At 42.1% G+C, this 20,256-nt stretch overlaps 1 protein-coding gene across 1 annotated transcript in view; it reads right to left on the bottom strand.

Annotated features, from left to right (window-relative positions):
- The window catches only part of CLUAP1 (clusterin associated protein 1), a 76,783-nt gene that overhangs the window by 43,479 nt on the left and 13,048 nt on the right, over positions 1–20,256 (bottom strand). Inside the window, exons 4-5 of the mRNA XM_040356564.1 lie at positions 10,861–11,040; positions 7,587–7,682 (exon numbers count right to left, since the gene is read on the bottom strand). Of these exons, the coding sequence (XP_040212498.1) occupies positions 7,587–7,682; positions 10,861–11,040 (276 nt within the window). The remainder of the gene's footprint in view (positions 1–7,586; positions 7,683–10,860; positions 11,041–20,256) is intronic.

Below are 20,256 nucleotides of genomic sequence, written 5' to 3'. Positions count from 1 at the left end.
GCATGCTTCCCTCAGAGCTGCCTCCCTTGGTGGTTTATGTAGGCCACAGAAATGTTGTTGTCTGACTGAACCCTGATTGGGTGACTATGCAGAAGAGACAGTTATATGGCTCAAATGTTGATAGGTAGAATTAACTTGTATGGAGGAGCTTAAAGCGGTGTTCCACTTGTTTTTAAGGTTATTAAAAATCAGCAGCTACACTTTTTGTAGCTGCTGACTTTTAATAGACAGACACTCATCTGTCCCCAAGGTCCAGCGATGCGGCTGCCGGAAGCCTCACTCCTCTCCCTCTCCTCCAGCATTGCAAGAGTGGGCACCCAGCTGCGACAGCTTGCGGTTTCACAGCCGGGTGCGCACTGCGCCTTCTCAGTGGTCGGGCAATCTTCTGGGACCTGCAATGTGTCCCAGATGATTGCAGGGAGGGAGGGGGAGAGGAGGAGACGCCTAGGTGGCGGGAGCGGAAGTGGGAGATGGGTACCTGTCAAAACTAGGTACCCGCTCCCTCCAAAAAAAATTACATGCCAATCGTGGTAAGGGGGCGAGGAGTGCTTAAAGCGGAAGTTCCACTTTTGGGGAACAGTAAAAACCAATATAAGAATATTTATATAGTCCAGCAATATAAACAAACAAAAATGTGATAAAGATCCTTCTAAATATCACCAGCACGAGTTTCCATTGAAGTGGATCTTTTTCACTTTTTTCCTTATAAAGATTGAATGGAAAGTCATGTGAAAGACTTATAATGTTTATGTTTACACAGTAGTTATTTATTGTATAGTATAAGTTATAAAACTGCATTATATAAGTATATTTCTTTATTTTGTGTTACGCCTGCTGAAAAAGGCAGGAGACCTCGGATTCAGATTAAGAATAAAACTGCTCATAAACTCTTTTCTGTGTACTTGCACCAGCTGAAATGTGTTTTTTTTTTTTTGTTAAATTGTACTTCTACTGTAAATTTTGTCCATAAAGTACTGCTTTTTATACTACATTGTGTCATTTATCTATCATTACGTACCGGGTTACATGCTTTCTTTTGTATACCATTTCATATAAAAAAATTGCCTTAAATGTTTTTAAAAAAAGAAGAAAAATAATAAAACTGCCCTTTAAAAGTGGTTCTAAAGGCTCAGGTTTTTTTAAGGCATTCTATGCCTTAAGGCAGGGATCCTCAAACTACGACCCTCCAGCTGTTGTAGAACTACCCCTGCTGTCACCGGATACACGGTCGCTATGCGTCCCACTGGATGATGGGATGACAGTCCTGCGGCACGGGCATGGTGAGGAAGAATTTGCAGATGGCAGCAGGGGAACGCTGGAAGTTGGGCATCTTTACATCTTCACACTACAGGTACACCCAGTTACCCCACCTACCCATCCCTTTATCTGCGATGGACAACAGTGCAGATGGGAAAAGTGGCCCATGGTAGTGAGAATAGTAAGGGGTTAAGAGTGTTCTGGCCTGTTATATATATATATATATATATTATATATATATATTATATATATATATATACACACACACACACACACACACATACATACACACACACAGACACACACATACATACATTTAAAGGGGGTCAGAGAGAGGTCCAGGTACTATTACTTTTGGTTCTTATGCCGCAAACACACCATCACTTTATGTGATGAAAAAAAACGACACTTTCTGTGAAGTAAAAAATGACGTTTTTGAAACTTCAATTTTCAAAGACGAAGTTGCCTACACACCATCGTTTTTCTCACAATGTTCTTGCAAAGTGAGGTTACGTTCCACCACGTTTTACCATTGAAGTTTGCTTCATAAGTAGCTTCTGGGCATGCGTGGATGAAAAAACGTCTTAGAAAACGACGTTTTTTGCTACACACGGTCAATTTCTGTGAAGTAAAAAGTGCACTTTTGAAAAACGACACATAAAATTGAAGCATGCTTCAATTTTTTTTGGTCGTTTTTTACAAGACATAAAACGACGTTTTCCCCCACACACAGTCAATTAAAGTGACGTTTTTAAAAACGTCATTTTTTTTCATCACATAAAGTGATGGTGTGTACGCGGCATGAGGAAGAGGGTTTGCCCTCACAACGTGCAAGCCGTAGCTGTAATCTATGTTGTCTGGACTCTCCTGCTGTTTGGTTCCAATAGGAGACCTTTCGGAGGCATCTATCACTTTGATGGAGTGATGTTTATGCTTGTTTTTTTCTTGGTTTGTGAGTATTCATGACTTTTTACACAATTTTAATTAAATCTAGCCATTGGTAAGCACTAGGTTGGTGCGCCCTTCTTTTCATTTTACATTGTAGAACTACACATCCCATGAGGCATTGTAAACACACTGACATTCACAGACATGACTAGGCATGATGGAAATTGTAGTTCCTGAAAAATTGGAGGCCGTAGTTTGAAGACCCATGCCTTAAGGTAAAAAACCTTTCCAGCCCCCCTAATACTTACCTGAGCCCCATCTCGATCCAGCGATGTGCATGAGAGCAGCAGCTCTGCCAGGTCTCGTTCTCCTCATTGGCTCACACAGCAGCGAGAGCCGTTGGTGCCTGTTGCTGTCAATCAAAGCCAGTGAGCCAATGAGGATAGAATAAGGGACAGGGCCAAGCTGCGCTCTGTTTGTGAATGGACAGACACACAGAGCACATTTTGGGAGTGCCTCGAGTGCCTTCATAACAAGCAGCTTGCTATAGGGGGCAATCGGGGGGGGGGGGGGGGGCAAGACAGTTAGCGGGGGACCCCAAAAAGAAAAGAATCGGGGCTGCTCAGGCAAATATAACATATTTGAATCTGAATGTCAAGTGGCTTGCTGCGCAGTAGCAGGGCTTGTAGTCTGAATACACCGGAGAATGCTTCTTGTGACGCACTGGCTATTTAAAACCCTTCACTACGTCGGGGAGTACGCAATACATCACGCTCAGTTCATTAGTGGCTGTGAGTAATGAGCACACACACTAGCTTTATGGCCGTCTTTGTGTGCCCTGGCTGCACTTTGCCTGGGATCTCAGAGTCACCCATTTAATTACACACGTTTGTGTGTCACCGACAAGCGTGTGGCTGACCTGCTTCATCAAATGCAATAAATCACAGTGGTTTAACCCCTCTTTGGTCTCTTTACAGATATTAAAAAGTCACAGGATTTCAGGCAGTGCGATAAAAAAAAAAAAAAAAAAAAAAGAAACATCCCTAGTTAGCAATGACTTGTTGAATTACATTTAAATATCAAACTTTTAATCAATGTGTGTCAACTATATCCTACTGCACTTCATTATTTTGCCTGCTTTAACAATATTGAATATAAAATCGGCTGTGAGTTACTGCATGATGATCTTTGCACTACATTGCAATATATATATATATATATATATATATATATATATATATATATATATATATATATATCTATATCTATCTATCTATCTATCTATCTATCTATCTCCCCATAGCACACTGTATATGTTACATAACCTTTTGCAAAAAATAACTCCAAATAGGGCACTGGGGAAGGAGCAGATTTTGAAAATTCACTATACTTTCCCTTTAATATCAAAAATGCACAAAGGATTGATACATGCCTATGCCCACATGTTTCGGCAAATACAGTACTTACTCTACTGTACAAAAAACATTGCAAGTCTATGAAATGTATAAATCCACCAAAGGAGATCCAATTGTTGCCAACATCCCGGTATGAGAAATTATATACGAAGAGTACCCCCCATTACAGGTACTTGGGACTTTAAAGGGGTTGTAAAGGTACAATTTTTTCCCCTAATTAGCTTCCTTTACCTTAGTGCAGTCCTCCTTCACTTACCTCATCCTTCCATTTTGCTTTTAAAATGTCCTTATTCCTTCTGAGAAATCCTCACTTCCTGTTCTTCTGTCTGTAACTCCACACAGTAATGCAAGGCTTTCTCCCTGGTGTGGAGTGTCGTGCTCGCCCCCTCCCTTGGACTACAGGAGAGTCAGGACGCTCTCTACGTTGCAGATAGAGAAAGGAGCTGTGTGTAAGTGGGCGTCCTGACTCTCCTACACATTTTCCATGTCCTCGATCTTAATTTTAATGTGCAACTTGATTTTATTTTAGAATGTTTTATGGTGGCCATACTCTGCATGGAATGCCCCTGATGAAAGGACTCTCTATTGGTCCTGAAACGCGTCAGGCTCAAAATCAAAGGAACCATATATACATGATCTAATTCTGCATTTGTTTTTATGCAAGTGATACATGGTAATGTATGCACCATATTTTTTATATTAATCAAATTTATACTTTCTCATAATCTGTCTTTGATCAGTTGCCCTTAAAGTCCCAAGTACCTGTAATGGGGGGGGGGGGGGGTACTCTTCATATATACATTGTAAGTCTGAGCAGTGTTGCCAACCTGGCAGCCAGTAAATGGTTTGCGGAAGACAAGCAGACTAAGGACATGGATTACTGGAACCATGTCCTGTGGTCTGATGAGACCAAGATAAACGTATTTGGTTCAGATGTCAAGCGTGTGTGGCGGCAACCAGGTGAGGAGTACAAAGACAAGTGTGTCTTCCCTACAGTCAAGCATGGTGGTGGGAGGGTCATGGTCTGAGGGCTGCATGAGTGCTGTTGGCACTGGGGAGCTACAGTTTACAGTTCATTGAGGAACCATGAATGCCAACATGTACTGTGACATACTGAAGCAGAGCATGATCCCCTCCCTTCAGAGACTGTCCCGCAGGGCAGAATTCCAACATGATAATGACCCCAAACACACCTCCAAGACAACCACTGCCTTGCTAAAGAAGCTGAGCGTAAAGGTGATGGACTGGCCAAGCATGTCTCCAGACCTAAACCCTATTGAGCATCTGTGGGGCAACCTCAAACGGAAGGTGGAGGAGCGCAAGGTCTCTAACATCCACCAGCTCTGTGATGTCATCATGGAGGAGTGGAAGAGGACTCCAGTGGCAATCTGTGAAACTCCGGTGAACTCCATGCCCAAGAGGGTTAAGGCAGTGGTGGAAAATAATGGTGGCCACACAAAATATTGACACTTTTGGTCCTCTATGTTCCTGGTAACAGTTTTTTTGTTAGGTTATGCATTACATGTTCATATGCTGTTTCTTCACATGCTTGTCAGAAGATGCCCCTGTGTGGGCAAACCATGGCCTGCTATGATTCTTGAAACTTTAATAGAAATATTGAAACAGAAAAGATTGCCACTTTGGGCCCAACTTGGACATTTTCACTTAGGGGTGTGCTCACTTTTGTTGCCAGTGGTTTAGACATTAATGGCTGTGTGTTGAGTTATTTTGAGGGGACAGGAAATGTACACCGTTATACAAGCTGTACACTCACTACTTTACATTGTAGCAAAGTGTCATTTCTCCAGTGTTGTCACATGAAAAGATATAATAAAATATTTACAAAAATGTGAGGGGTGTACTCACTTTTGTGAGATACTGTATATTGTTTTTAAATAGCAATCAAATATAATACACAAGCCGCTGTAGCAAACCAAGAGCCTGTTCACACTAGAATGCCATGTGGGTAACCTGTATTTGGTGCCAGTTTCCTGCACCGCATTAAAATCGCACTGTCCTTGCAATCTGCAGCAGATGTTGGTGCAAAGTTAAGGACACCCCAAGTGCGGGTCACATGGTACAAATGTACGATGCAATCCGGTTACAGTGGGTTTCCAAAAGTAGTGCATGTGGTGCGATTTCAGCCCGTTCAAAATTCAGGGCTGCAAAATCAGCAAACGGGGGTGTTCACATGCTGCGGTTGTGACGCTGCAAAAATGACTGCTCCTATTGCATTCAAGTGAATGGAGAAGAACAGCAAATGCCCTGCAACTGCGTGTAATGCAGGAATTAGCAGCGTGTTGGTGAGGCAATTATGGGGTTAAAATAGGTGGTATGGCAGCATCACATTGCCTACTCACCACTTGTCAAACGCCTCTGAAAAGCGATTCGAAAGTCTAAACATAACCTTAGTCACCAACCCAAGAATGCAGATATGGACCTCTGACTTTTCTCAGACTTTGACTTGCTCCCAATATTTATTTAAAGCAGAGGTCCAACTAAATGATTTTTTTTTTTAATAGTCAGCAGCTACAAATACTGCAGCTGCTGACTTTTAAAATAAGGAGACTAACCTGTCCAGGGTGCTCACGATGTCGGCACCCAAAGCCGAGCTACCGCTCGGCTCTGGATGCTGCCGCCGCCATTTTCAATGGGCGAATCAGGAAGTGAAGCCTTGCGGCTTCACTTCCTGGTCCCCTACTGCACATGTGTGAGTCGCGCTGCGTGATCCTAATGGTTCCTGCTGTCTTCTGGGACCTGAGTGTTTCCCAGAAGACAGCGAGGGGGGGTGCCAAATGTGACACTGGAGGGGGGGGGGAGGGTTCTGAAAAGCAGAAGTTATGATTTAGGGTGGAACTCCGCTTTAAGAAAGGTTTACTTAGAGGCTGGGTTTACACCTAAGACGAATGTGGCTGACAGCAGAAGTCCGGTGCGTCCCTGTTCTCCATTTTTGCCTGAATTCAGACCTGAAACAGCCGCCCCAGAGATAGGTGAACTGGCTCCATTGAGAGCCGGTCACAATCTCCTGTCATACAAACTGGATGCAGAAAACCCACATCCAATTCACAAAGGTGTAAACCCAGCCTAAATGTCAATTCCCACATATGTCTTTTCATAACCTTTTTATTTTTTAGCTGAAATTATCAATCTTTTCGTTAAATACTGTTTTTTTGCATACAGAAAAAGCTTTTTGGTACAGAATACTCTCAGGACATAGATCATTATGGGTTTTCTTAGGACCGAGTACTGCAGTAGCTGGTTGCTTTCATATCCTCTTTGTCCTTTAAATTTCTGTATAAAGCCTGAACAGACAGGGGTGGGAGGGGGGTTTATTGCACTAATTCATACACATGTTTTTTTTTACTTTAGCTTGAACTATTGAGGTCTGTAGATAGCAGACTGGTTACAACAGGAGGTCAGGAGAAACTGGAAACTATATAAAAAAATAAAAAAAAAAAAGGCTAAAAACGCCACCTGCTGGCTGGCTGATTGGCCGAAGCTGCGATGACGTCCCCCCCCGCAAATGCGCGCGGGAGCCGCCGGTCACGGCACTGGCCCTGAAGAAATGGCACAAGCTGTTTATTTAGTGCGCATGCGCCGATAACGTTGGCGCAAGCCTATATGGCAAATATCTCCTAAACCGTGCAGGTTTAGGAAATATTTACAGTATCTACAAGTAAGCCTCAATATAGGCTTACCTGTAGGTACAAGTGTAACTAGGGTTACAACCACAAAATAAAACAAATTTACATTTATCATTTTAAACATTATAAATCATTATAAAGAAATAGACTGTTAAAAACCACTACACGTTTACCTCACATCTAACCTGATACCTTTCTTTTCCACTATATGCTGTTTTTTTGCTCTTTCCGTGGTACACATTTTGCTGTGCAACAATATGTACTTTTCCAACATTTTGTATGTACCGGTAATACTTATTTTTGTTTATAACACTTACTTTTTTTTTGCAGAAACAGGAGATATTGCTGCTACATAAACTATTAATTATAATTTCACACTTACTCGGAGATCAGCCTCTTTGCCCAGGATATCATACAGTGATGCTCCTTTGGAGGTGATTTCAGATGCAAGCTGTCTGGCCATCTTCAGGTCTGTGATCTGCAGAGGAAATGACACAAAAAAAACAAGTGTGACCTCACTGCTGTCAGGGATTGTAATTCATCAGTTAAAAACACTGGAAGGATATATGCAATAGGATAACCTTAAAGAAACACTAAAGGCAAACTTTTTTTTTTAAAATAACAAACATGTTATACTTACTTCCACTGTGCAGCTCGTTTTGCACAGTGTCCCCCCTAACCCTGTCTTCTGGGGTCCCTCGGCAGCTGTCTCGGCTCCTCCTCGCAAAAGCTTTCCACCTTCATGCGAGCGAGCATGGTGGAAAGCTTTTGCGAGCGCGCTCCCGTGATATAGCGGCGGGCATAGCCGCCGACTGTATCACTCGGCCCCGCCCCCCCGGTGTGCCGCGTCATCCACTGTGATTGACAGCAGCGCCAGCCAATGGCTGCACTGCTATCAATCCGTCCAGCCTAGCCAATCAATGGCCAGGCTGGGAACCGAAGAGGATCACGTGGACGCGCGCGGGACTTTCGAGGGGTCAGGTAAGTAAAACGGGGGTTCGGGGGGGGGGGGGGGCCTGTACTGTCGGATGTTTTTTCACCTTAATGCATAGGATGCATTAAGGTGAAAAAACATTTACCTTTACAACCCCTTTAACAAATTGTCTTCCATATTGGTATGTACTGCAATGATAACAGAATAGGAACATTGGGAAGTCGAATTACATGCAGTGTTTGTGTGGGAAAATCATCACTACTGTAGATTGACTATTGATTCTGAAGTGCACTAATCAGTCTGCAGTCCCTGTGTGTCACGAGACAATCTGAGAACTTCTGTACATAATTCTTACAGAAAAAACTGTATACAAGCTCTCACTGCATTCAGAGAAATACATTATACAGAACACATCATCTGATTTCAGATACCTAAACAAACATATTACAGACATTATAGGAAAATATTTTGTGCAAATTACTATTATATTACAGACCTTGCTGTTGTGTAAAATCTTTGGACCTTCACAATTATGTTATAACCCAATGACAAATATGCATCATTGGATCCTCCCCGCCAGTTTATTGTTCCTATTGGAAAAGTCACCTGACCCCAGAGTGGCATGTCAGACCACAATCCCAGGAATTTCAGAGCTCAGGAGTGAAGACCTGTCATGCTGCTGAAGGGATGGAATGGAATGGGGACTATCTAGTTATAGGAAAGGGTAAGGCTCCTTGCTGGTCTCCTAATTTTCAAGTGATGGACTAAGTGCAATCATTTTTAAAAAGAAGCATTGCTAGACCATCAACCTTCTTCCCATCTGGACATTGTCTGTCTTCACACTGGCATAGAAATTGGCTGCAACACCATTTGTACTCGCCGATGATCTCCCATACCAAAATAAGAGCATCAGCATCGGAGATAAATCCAGCGTTCACTAGAAGATCACTGAAGGCAAACATGTATGAAGACAACAGAAAATACATTTATTCTCTGCAATTATGTGCAAATGGACTCCGAAAGCTTTTGGGTGCAGAGACCCTGTGAATCCTAAAAAGGTGCCGGTCCAAATGTTTGGCAGTGGACCCATTTAGTGCACAGAGAAGATGACATCAGAGGTGTGTTGGTACTTTCGGTCAGGGCCGCCATCAGGGGGGGTACAGGCAGTACACCTGTAAGGGGCCCGGAGGTCCCCAGGGGCCCAGATGGCAACCCTTTTTTTAAATGGAGGTCCACAGGGGCCCCAGGACCCCCCTTTTTTCTTATAAAATTTTTTTTTATATATTTTTATTTTATTTTTTATTAAAAGGGACAATATTTTTTTTTTTTTTTTAGAGGTCCGGAGGTCCCCAGGGGCCCAGAGGCCCCCCCCCCTTTTTTTTTTATAACAAAATATATATATATATATTTTAATATATTTACATTTTTATTAAAGGGCCTATTTTTTTTTTTTTTTTTTTAGGGGTCCGGAGGTCCCCAGGGGCCCAGAGATCCCCAGGGCCACGGATGGCAACCCCCCCTATATTCTTTTTTTTAATTAAAGGGCCCAGGAGGTCCCCAGGGCCCTGGATGGCAACCTGAAGCTGTGTAAGGGGCCCCATCAATTAAAGGCAATTTTTGGAGATGGATTATAACACCTGTCAATTTGTATTGCATTCTGTACAGGGCAGGACTTAGGGTGGTGGGGGCCCCTGGGCTAGAGTCACTGAGAATAAAATTAGAGATCACGATTCTGAAGTAAACCCCGGCCGATTTTTAAAGTTTTTCAATTATTAAGTTATAACAGCTCATCGCAATGAAATTATATATATATATATATATATATATATATATATATATATATATATATTACCTTTTTTAGGATGTTTTAGTACTCTGTATTTCCAGGTATCTCAATCGCCATTCGTACTGCTGTTATGTGATCCAAATTATGACGTCGCTTCCGCCCTTACTGTGTCCCTGTCGTAATCTTGCGCATGTGCCGTTGCACCGTAACCATTCGTTGCTGTGTCTGCGGCTTTCTTTCACTCCCCTTTTGCGACGTCTTCTTTAGTCACATGGGGGAGTATCAGGAAGAGTGGAAGGAGCTAAACACTGCAAGACTTCTCTGTGCCGGACAGAGGGGAAGTTCTCACAGACTGCATTCCGGCAAGCTTTAAATGCCGGTTTAGAGGGGCTAATGTGCGCAAGCGCGGTGACGTCATGCAAATGAACAGCTGCCTATGTTATGGGCTATTTTTTAAGACAATGTTGTGTCCGAGGGTTTACATTACAACCACTTTAAATGACTGGCATATTACTGAAAAAAATTAAACGTAAGAAGCCCCCTATTGGGCGGGGCCCATGGGCTTGCGCCCAGTTAAGCCCAATGGTAAGTCCAGCCCTGGTTCTGTACCACCGAGGGAGATTCACCCTCTCTAAATGTCCTGTTTTATCCTTCTCATTGAAAGTGAAAGTAAAAGCAAATCCCAAATTTCAGGTTGTCCTCAGAAAAGAAGTAGAGAGAAAATCTTTCAATGGGGACACTAGATCTGGTGACCTGGGGGTCCCCACTGAATTACCTTAATTTACCGTTGGCTAACAGGAAGTAAAAGGGAAATCTCTGCAACGGGGCACAGTTTGCAAAAAAAAAAAAAAATAGAGGTTATGCCTATAGTTCTACTTTAATCAATTAGCTGAAAATAGTAAAAGAACATGAGACAAACAGCAAATTATTACTGGCCTTGTTTCCCAGGTCAAACTTGAAAGTGGATGTGTCTTCCTCCCCAGGCTGGATAGTGTCAATCCCTTTGGTTTTCATAGCGTTGTACAAGACCGTGGTTACCTTCAGCAGCTCCTTTACAGAGTATCCATCTGCCTGGTACAGTTTCTTTGTGTTCAGTTTAATGTGGGCTTTGGTGGCCTGCAACAAAAAACAAACATACTTTCACACTTTCTTCTGCACCAAACTATAGTTTATATAAACCCTACCTGGGTGACATTTTTATCATATATTTTTTGTTTATTTTAGAAAATACTGGTACTTCTACTTTTTCATCCTCATCTACATCTCAGTACTGTTGTTGAAGTCTACATGTGTGTTCTCCAGCAGCAGGGTGAATATGAGTTAAATCAAATCGATTTAAATCATGGATTTATATCAACTCAATATAAATCATAATTTTTAACCACTTAAGCCCCGGACCTTTAGGCAGCTAAATGCCCAGGCCAGGTTTTGCGATTCGGCACTGCGTCGCTTTAACAGACAATTGCGCGGTCGTGCGACGTGGCTCCCAAACAAAATTGACGTCCTTTTTTTCCCACAAATAGAGATTTATTTTGGTGGTATTTGATCTCCTCTGCGGTTTTTATTTTTTGCGCTATAAACAAAAATAGAGCGACAATTTTGAAAAAAATGCAATATTTTTTACTTTTTGCTATAATAAATATCCCCCAAAAACATATATACATTTTTTTTTCCCTCAGTTTAGGCCGATACGTATTCTTCTACCTATTTTTGGTAAAAAAAAAAAAAAAAAAAAAAAAATCGCAATAAGCCTTTATCGATTGGTTTGCGCAAAATTTATAGCGTTTACAAAATAGGGGATAGTTTTATTGCATTTTTATTATTTATTTTTTTTCTTTTTACTACTAATGGCGGCGATCAGCGATTTTTTTCATGACTGCGACATTATGGCGGACACTTCAGACAATTTTGACACATTTTTGGGACCATTGTCATTTTCACAGCAAAAAATGCATTTAAATTGCATTGTTTATTGTGAAAATGACAGTTGCAGTTTGGGAGTTAACCACAGGGGGCGCTGAAGGAGTTATGTTCCTAGTGTGTGTTTACAACTGTAGGGGGGTGTGGCTGTACGTCTGACGTCATCGATTGTGTCTCCCTATAAAAGGGATCACACGATCGATGACACCGCCACAGTGAAGCACAGGGAAGCCATGTTTACACATGGCTCTCCCCGTTCTTCAGCTCTGGGGAGCGATCGCGAGGGGGCGGATAGAAACGAATAGCCGTGCCCTCATCCCGGATCGCTCCCCGACGATTTCCGACCGCCGCATGTACCAGGGGGGGTCCCGATCGGACCCCCAACCCACGGAAAGGCAAGGACGTACATGTACGCCCATCTGCCTGTATGTGCCATTCTGTGGACGTACATATACATGCGGCAGTCGTTAAGCGGTTAAAAGAGAAACTGTCATCTGTCCTGCAGTGGCTCCTCCTCTGACCCGCTGTTGACTCATTCACCTTAATAGGACGCCTGGTGATGCGGCAGTGACACAAGGTGAGGGACGTGGCGGCAGCAGGTGAGTGGATGCCCGCTAACAGGCGCTGCCATGGTGGATCTGAAATGACAGGTCCTTTTCAAATGTAAGGACTCATTCTAGCTGGTAGTTAGAATCTTTATTATTTGCAAAGAAATTGAAGGTTTCCTATTTAGAATAATAAGCCGTCAGGTTAGTAAAACAGCGATTTCAGAACCGATTCAGTCATATAGTTTGTAGTGTACATAGATTTACAAAACAATGGGATAAAAGGAATGTTCCTGAACTTTGTTTTATCTCATGGTTACTGTAAAATTGTGTGAATGCATCAATGCAGTGCATGTTATCTCAGCTTGCATTTATTGAATGAGTTTAACAAAAATGTAAATATTGCAGAATACACAGCCTCACGGTACAAAACTAAGCTTCATTTCATGCTGAATACAGTAAATCATTAATGTATCCCAAATAGAAAACCATCTTTAGATTTTTTTACTCCAAAAGCATTTTATTAAAGTAAATTTGATAAAAAGCTGCAGTGGCTGCATATTATTGTTAAGGGTGGGCTCCCTAGCTTCACCCAGAGGCACACATGACAGAGTGACAACACAAAAGAGCAACTGGGAGACGGGGACAAAGAGTTGTCACCCAAAACAGGACATGAGCAAAGAAGACAGAAAGGCATTATTTTTGTAAAAGTTGCAGATTTAGGCCCCTTGCACACTGGGTGTCATAATTTACAGAATTTTACTCAGGAACTTGTGACGCCAATGTGCAAGGGGCCAAAAACTGTGTGTAAAGACCTGAGTAATGTTGAGTAACAGCAAGTCAAGGTCTGTACGCATATAGACAAGTATAGACGAGTAAGGCTTGCCATACACGGTTCGAACCGTTAATGGGCAGGCTGAATGTACCAAGTTGATCGATCGGCACAACCAGCCTGCCAGATTCTCTTGCAATTATCGCTAGCGGCTGCTATAGCCACTATCAATAATCAGTATCTTTTCCCAGCGGGGACGGCCTCCCTCACCGCCATCAACACAGTTTGTGTTGATGGAGGAATCGAGCAAATATCTTTTCTGCAATCCGTGAGCTTTTTTCAAAATAGACGCTTTTTTTTGTTTATAGAGCAAAAAATATAAACCGCAGAGGTGATAGAAAACCACCAAAAGAAAGCTATATTTGTGGGGAAAAAGAAAAGGTTTACATTTTGCTGGGGTACAGTGTCGCATGACCGCGCAATTGTCAGTTAAATCGACCTAGTGCCATATTGCAAAAAATGGCCCGATTTAAGGGGGCAAATCTTCCGGGGCTTAAGCCTCGTACACACGCTCGGTTTATTCGGCAAGAACCAGCAAGAAAGCTGCTGGCAGAGCTTTCTTGCTGAGTATACCGTGCGTGTGTATGAGGCTTTCAGGTTTCTCATCAAGAAAACTGCCTAAAATCTCGACGAGAAAAATAGAGAACCTGCTCTCTACAGGCATACCCCACTTTTAAGTACACAATGGTACCAGAGCATGTATGTAAAACGAAAATGTACTTAAAGTAAAACAATACATGTTTTCACTTCAAGGGTGTATTGGGGGTCAGGAGCTATAGTGGAGGTGTCAGGGGCACACTGGAACAGCTTCAGCTCCTTCTACTACGGCTGGAAAATGTCTGTACAGTACTTGTAAGGCACTTTACATACACTCGCAAGGACATACCCGCGAGTGTATGTAAAGTGAGTGTATTTAAAGTGGTTGTGATTCTCGACAGTGTTTTCCTGCCGAGAAACCTGAGAGTGTGAATACTTACCTGTCGCCGTTGAAACCCGCGCATGCTCAAAATGACTTAGACGCATGCGCGGTAGCTTCCTAGGCATAGGTAGGGTGCAGAAAGATGGCGGCGAGGGCATCGAATGTGACGAGTGCATACTCGTACGCGATGGCGTCACTACGTTCTTGCCATTCAAAAGAACAGCGGTTCTTTTGAATGGAGTGTCTGTACACTCGGCCTGACGAGATTCTGGCCCATGTGTACAGGGTGTGTAGAGTGCTTCAAAGCAGAGTTCGGCCGGAAAAAAAAAGTAAAGTAAAGTCAGCAACTAAAAATACTACAGCTGCCGACTTTTAATATTAGGACACTTACCTGTCCTGGGCATCCGAAGTCGATCTGTCCCTTGACTCTCGGGTGGAGGCACCGCCATCTTCGGTAAGGGAATGAGGAAGCGAAGCCTTGCGGCTTCACTTCCTAGTTTCCTGTTGCGCTGCGCGATCCCACTGGTCCCTGCGTGTCTGCCAGAAGACAGCGGGGGGGGGGGGGGGGGGGTTGAAGTAGACACCGGACAGGACGCCGAGGCGACCTATGCCTGGAAGTGGGAGCAAATACCTGGATTACATTTGGCACCCTGAAAGGTGCCAAATGCGAGACTGGGGGGGGGGTTGGAGGATTCTGAAAAGCGCAAGTTCCATTTTTGGGTGGAACTCCGCTTTAAGTGGTTAAACTAGTGTAAACATGCTTGTAGAAGAGTAAACACGTGTATGAAAGTAAATTACTGCACTCAAATAATTTTTTATTCGTTTACTGCCCTGTACTCAACGCTGTATTACTGATCTTTACTCAGCTGTGCAATGTCCTAAAAGTACATTAACAATTGAAAAATGATATGAGATTTTATCAAATGGGTTTTCATCAACATACAAAATGTTCACACGAAAATAATGTGCTGGATCCAAGGCACTTCAGAGAGAAAGAGAAGCAGTCAATGATCAAATGTCACACAAAGATAAGGCCATGGAGAGTTGATTTTGCCTCCTTGTCCATCAGGAAAGATAAGAAAAAATATTTCTGTGCTGCTTTTCAAAACATACGAGAGCAAAGCCTCAAACTGTCTTAGATGAGTTAGAATGGAATTGTATCTCGGTGCAAATTAACCGTACACCAGAGAAAGGATTTTCCCGTTGAGACATCTTTTGCCAAGTTCCCAAAAGATATTTTTTTTTATCCAATTATGAAGGAGCTGCAGAGCACAACTGAGAATACAGAGTTTATTTAACTTTATTTTAACAGGGTCCCAGCATTCCATATAAAATTCATCTTTTCTAAAATGCATATTAAAAGTTTTATACAATGTAAACCTCATACAATCAAGGTTTTAAATATGGTACATGTAGTTACAAACTGTCTGCACTTTAAACCATATGTGGCTGGATAAAGAAGTTAACAATTTTAATTTAGCTAAAATACATTCCAGTTGCATTATTGCAAAAGATGTGCAAAACTTTACAGTTTTCCTTAAAAATCAGACACTCCTGAGTAGAAAAGCCTGCACTATGCCAGCAGATGCAGCATGGCACCCTTGTGCTCTGTGGTCAATGATCTCTTTGCTGCACACCCGCTACTGAGTCAGAACTTTCCAATCAGCAGGAGCATGGAGCATAAGCTTTGCTGAATGGAGAAGTACAGATCTGACTACAGGTATATTTTTGGACCTCTAAAATGAGACAACTGCTTTCACACAGAGAGCAAGGGTTCTAAGCTGCGGCTGCTTATAGGGCAGGCAGTTGATACTCCCTCCATGTTCCCCTCCTCATTGGGCACCAAGGAAGGGTCATATGAAATACAGCTTATCTAGACAAGCTCATTATGTACATGAACATTTGGCTCTTAAAAAAAATGTATAGTGCATTCAAATACCGTAAATCTGCCTTCAGAAGACACTTCCTGGTCTCCCTCCCGCGGGACTGGGCGTGTCTCCTCTCTTCCCCAGCTCCCCAGTGTGTGCTGGGAGTGGATCGCAATTTCTCCTGAACGACGAAATCTCGCGGGATTTCTCTCGTCACGTGACGCAAGAAGCAGGTCACGCGACGAGGGCGGATCTAATTCCGCCATTTTAATTATTGGCAAATGGGTAAATCCATCAACACTGCTCATGCGCGGGAAAGAGTGGTGAATGCTGGGATATCAGCATTCACCGGCTTGCCGGAAGTATTTGCTTGTGGGCTTCACAATGCCCACAAGCAAGATGGAACATTCCAGGAGGAATTTTTATAAAGTATCATCTACGGCCGATTGACAGTGCGGGGGAATAGAAACAGAAGACAAGTGAGTACAAGCTTGACAAATCTAAATCCCGTAGATGCACAGCAAAAAAAAAACTATGCAAAACCCCCGCTATAATCGGTTAAAGGTGATATAACCCGTTAGTATTTGGTTCCCGCTAGAATATTGAAATATGCTTCTGATTACCCTGGAGCTTTTTTTCACGGCTGTTCAGAGTCTGGCACTCAACTTTATCTTTGGTAGAATTGCCCAATTAATCTGGAAGGCAGTTTTTGACTTGGCCTCCAAAATCTTTGTTACACCTATATAGCCCAATCCTGCTACTGCCCTATTAAAAACTTAAAACCTGATGGGATCACACAGAATCAAATGTTGCCCTCTTTCTTTTACAGCGCCTAACCACCACAAAACAAACTATTGCTGAGGCATTGAAAAAATATATTTTTTTTAATTCTAGCAGAAACCATACACAACTAATAAAGCTTTTATTAAAGCGGTTGTAAACCCTCCTATCTTTTTCAGCTAAGGAAGCTGCCATCTTGGCCTTTGTTCAATCTTCAACTGCCATGAAGCTGCACATGTGATCAGTTATGACACCAGCCATTGGATGGTTTGACAGTTTGGTTGAGAGCACAACCAATGTGCAGTTAGCATTCCCGGCATGCCGGGAATGTTAACAGTTTTTTTAAGTGTTACATCGATGGGTTTACAACCGCTTTAATGCTAAAATGGAAGCAAATCGAAAGAGATTGAATTGGTCAATTTGAGAAACTCTGGCTTCTTTGGGTTAAGCATTGTTTACCTCCAGACTTTGATGACATACCATTATTGCCTTGGTAATTTTACCCTATTTGCCTTGACTATAATTTCTATTCATTTAGGATCGCATCACTACTTGTACATGAAGAACCAATTCATTACATCCAGCTTAAAGGACTCTAGTGTGGATTGCGTACATTTTATCTTTCCATCTGATACATATAAGTATGGACTTGAGAGATGGTGTTTTTTTATTATTTATTTTTATTTCCTTAGATCAAGAATTGAGTTCAACTGGCTAGTAATGTTTTTTTATTGCAAATGTTTTTAGTGCTCAAACAAAGCACCTACTCATATTATCTTATTACTTTATAAATAGATCTTAGACTCAGGATGACAAGAATTGCAGTCTCAAAGGGAACCTGCTGTTTTGCCCTATATAAACCCATTAGCTGCACATACTGACCTTTCCTTCTCTCTCTCTCACCACTCCATTAGACCACCATGAGAAAAGTGAGTAGCTATTTAAGTGGTGGTGTCAACACATTATATTGCAATATTCTTTCACAGGGTTTACAGTGTGATTTTTGTTCCGTTGTTCTCGCACCATGCCACCATTGTGTTAGGAGCACAGAAAGTATACCTTGCAGAGGGTACGGGTCAAACCTCTCAACAGAATTGAGGACTCTCTTCTTGCCAACTTGTGGAACCTTTCTAATCGGCACGACATGAGTTTCACAGATTTAAAAAAAGGTTCCTGCACTTTTGGTTCGACGTGCACAGACTTCTGTTAAAGAAGTTGTGCGAAAGTCGTGCCAAAGTCACTTTACGGTCTGAGTTCAAAGTCGCACAGTGTGACACAGTGTGCTTACGTGTGCTTTCTTCTGGAACTTTGATTTCCTGTCGTGGCTCAAAAACTGCCAAGTTCACCGATATCTTAACAAACTGATCCTAAAAATTGGTGAAATGTGTACATGTATGGCTGGGGTTTGGATGTTATATTTTAAACTCCATAAAAGTAGCAATGGACAAGAGTGGTTCTAAATATTCTGCAAACCTCTGTTGAATTTAATAGAATAAATAAAGTTAGGGTTGGGATTTTAATATGTGTACTAGGAATATATCCTATTCTAGTTGCTTGACATCATACTTATGTACTCGGCTTTTCATAACAGAGTTACCCATTTTAAAAATAAAATTTGATATTTAGCAATATTGAAAAGTGTTATACAATTCTGAAGATTAATTTTAACAATCTACATAAATAAAAATGTGTTTACCTTTTGGCGAAGGGTCTACTTGGGGAACAGTTATGCTCTCTTACCTCCTATTATGTACAGAATAAGCTACCTTTTTCATGGAGATGTTCTGAATCCTGTCGCCTCTTTTGGAGGGAACGGTGATTTGTGGCAGTGACCAACATAGCTTTGGACTTAAGCTTGGATAAATCAAACCCTACAAAAGCCCAGCTATGTAGACCCTCCAGTGTAAGGTGGGATGCTGCCAAATTCTACATCCATAGGGACAAAATAGGTACTATGCTAGCTCATAACTTGTCTGCCAGATGTCTACTGTACCCAAGGTTAGATGCTTGGGTGAGATCATTTCCCAGAACCCACAGAAAGTTCTAGATGCCTTCCATAAATTCTACTCTTCCCTCTACCAGGCCCCCTTGGACAATGACCTGGATAAGTTTACTTCCTTTCTTGCTGATCTTTCTATCCCTTCCCTCTCCATAGCAGGATGCCTTGGGAGGCAACTATCTCTGAGGGGGAAATTTTAAAAGGTCTTAACCCAGACTCCTCTTGGCACAGCACCTGAACCTGATGGGTTTCCCAGCCTATACTATCGTAAGTTTAAAGATTTACTGGTACCCTATTTGAAGTGTATCTCTGATGTCCTGGGAAAGAGAGAGGACCTGGAAAAGGCCTTAAATACAGGCTATATCACGGTAGTGTCAAAGTCTCAGAAAGATCACTAAGGTGGAGACCTATCACCCTGCTCAATAATGATCTCAAATTATTGACTAAGATTATGGCAAACAGGTGGTCTTCTTTTATTAATTGTTATATTCATAAGGATCAGTTAGGATAAATTCTTGGGCAGCAGGGTCCCAACCAATTTAGAAAGGCTATTGACATAATTTCTCTCCTCAATTCTCAGTGAGATGGAGGGCCATTGTCTTTCCATTGACTTACAGAAGGCCTTCGACTCAGTGTTCTGGTCTTACTTGTTCTGTACCCTGGAGAAGTGGGGGATGGGCCTTGTTTTTCTAAGTATCCTGCAGTCCCTATACTCCACCCCTAAATCCCAAATTAATTTACAGGGACATCTCCATACCTATTGTTCAGGGGACTTGACAAGGCTGCCCACTGTTGCTGCTAATATTTTCTATTGTAATTGAGACATCAGGATTATCCTGAAGGACAATGGGTAATATCAAAAAGGTGTATACTGTGGGTTTCAGATGCATACAACATGCACTCTTTGCAGGTGACCTATTGCTTTTTGTCACTTTCCCATTGACGACCTTTCCTAATAATATGCGTGTCCTGCGTTGGTTTGGAGAGATCAATGGGCTTCATGTGAAATAATCTAAATCTCTGGCCTTGAATTTAAAATTTAAACAGAGTTTACTAAATGGTCCATTTTGATCTCTCTCTCTCACTTACACACAACTAAAATGACGATCTTGCCAAAGGTGCTCTATTTTTTTCATTCACTCCCTAATCTATAGCGATTAGTCATCCTGAGTTGTCCCGTTTTCAATCTAAATTGATCAAATGTATTGGGGTCCACGGGACAGTTCGCGAAAAAAATCCTGTATGCTTCTATTAATCGAGGCAGTTTGGGAGCCCTGAAGTTATTATCAAGCAGCACAATTGGCACGGATATCATCAGTCTATTCTAAATATGAAAAACCTGATTGGGTTCAGATGGAAAGGCAAACGATCCAACCATTTACTGGACGATTTTGTGATGTAGCAAACCCCAAAAGTTTGCTCAGTAGTCCTAGCCCCGAATCTGTCCTATTCCCTAGTCTTATGGGATA

This window comes from Rana temporaria, chromosome 6 (assembly GCF_905171775.1).
Source record: "Rana temporaria chromosome 6, aRanTem1.1, whole genome shotgun sequence".
In the NCBI taxonomy this organism is placed as follows: Eukaryota; Metazoa; Chordata; class Amphibia; order Anura; family Ranidae; genus Rana; species Rana temporaria.
The sequence above is the reverse complement of the archived record's forward strand: the minus strand, read 5'-3'. Positions and strand labels throughout refer to the sequence as shown.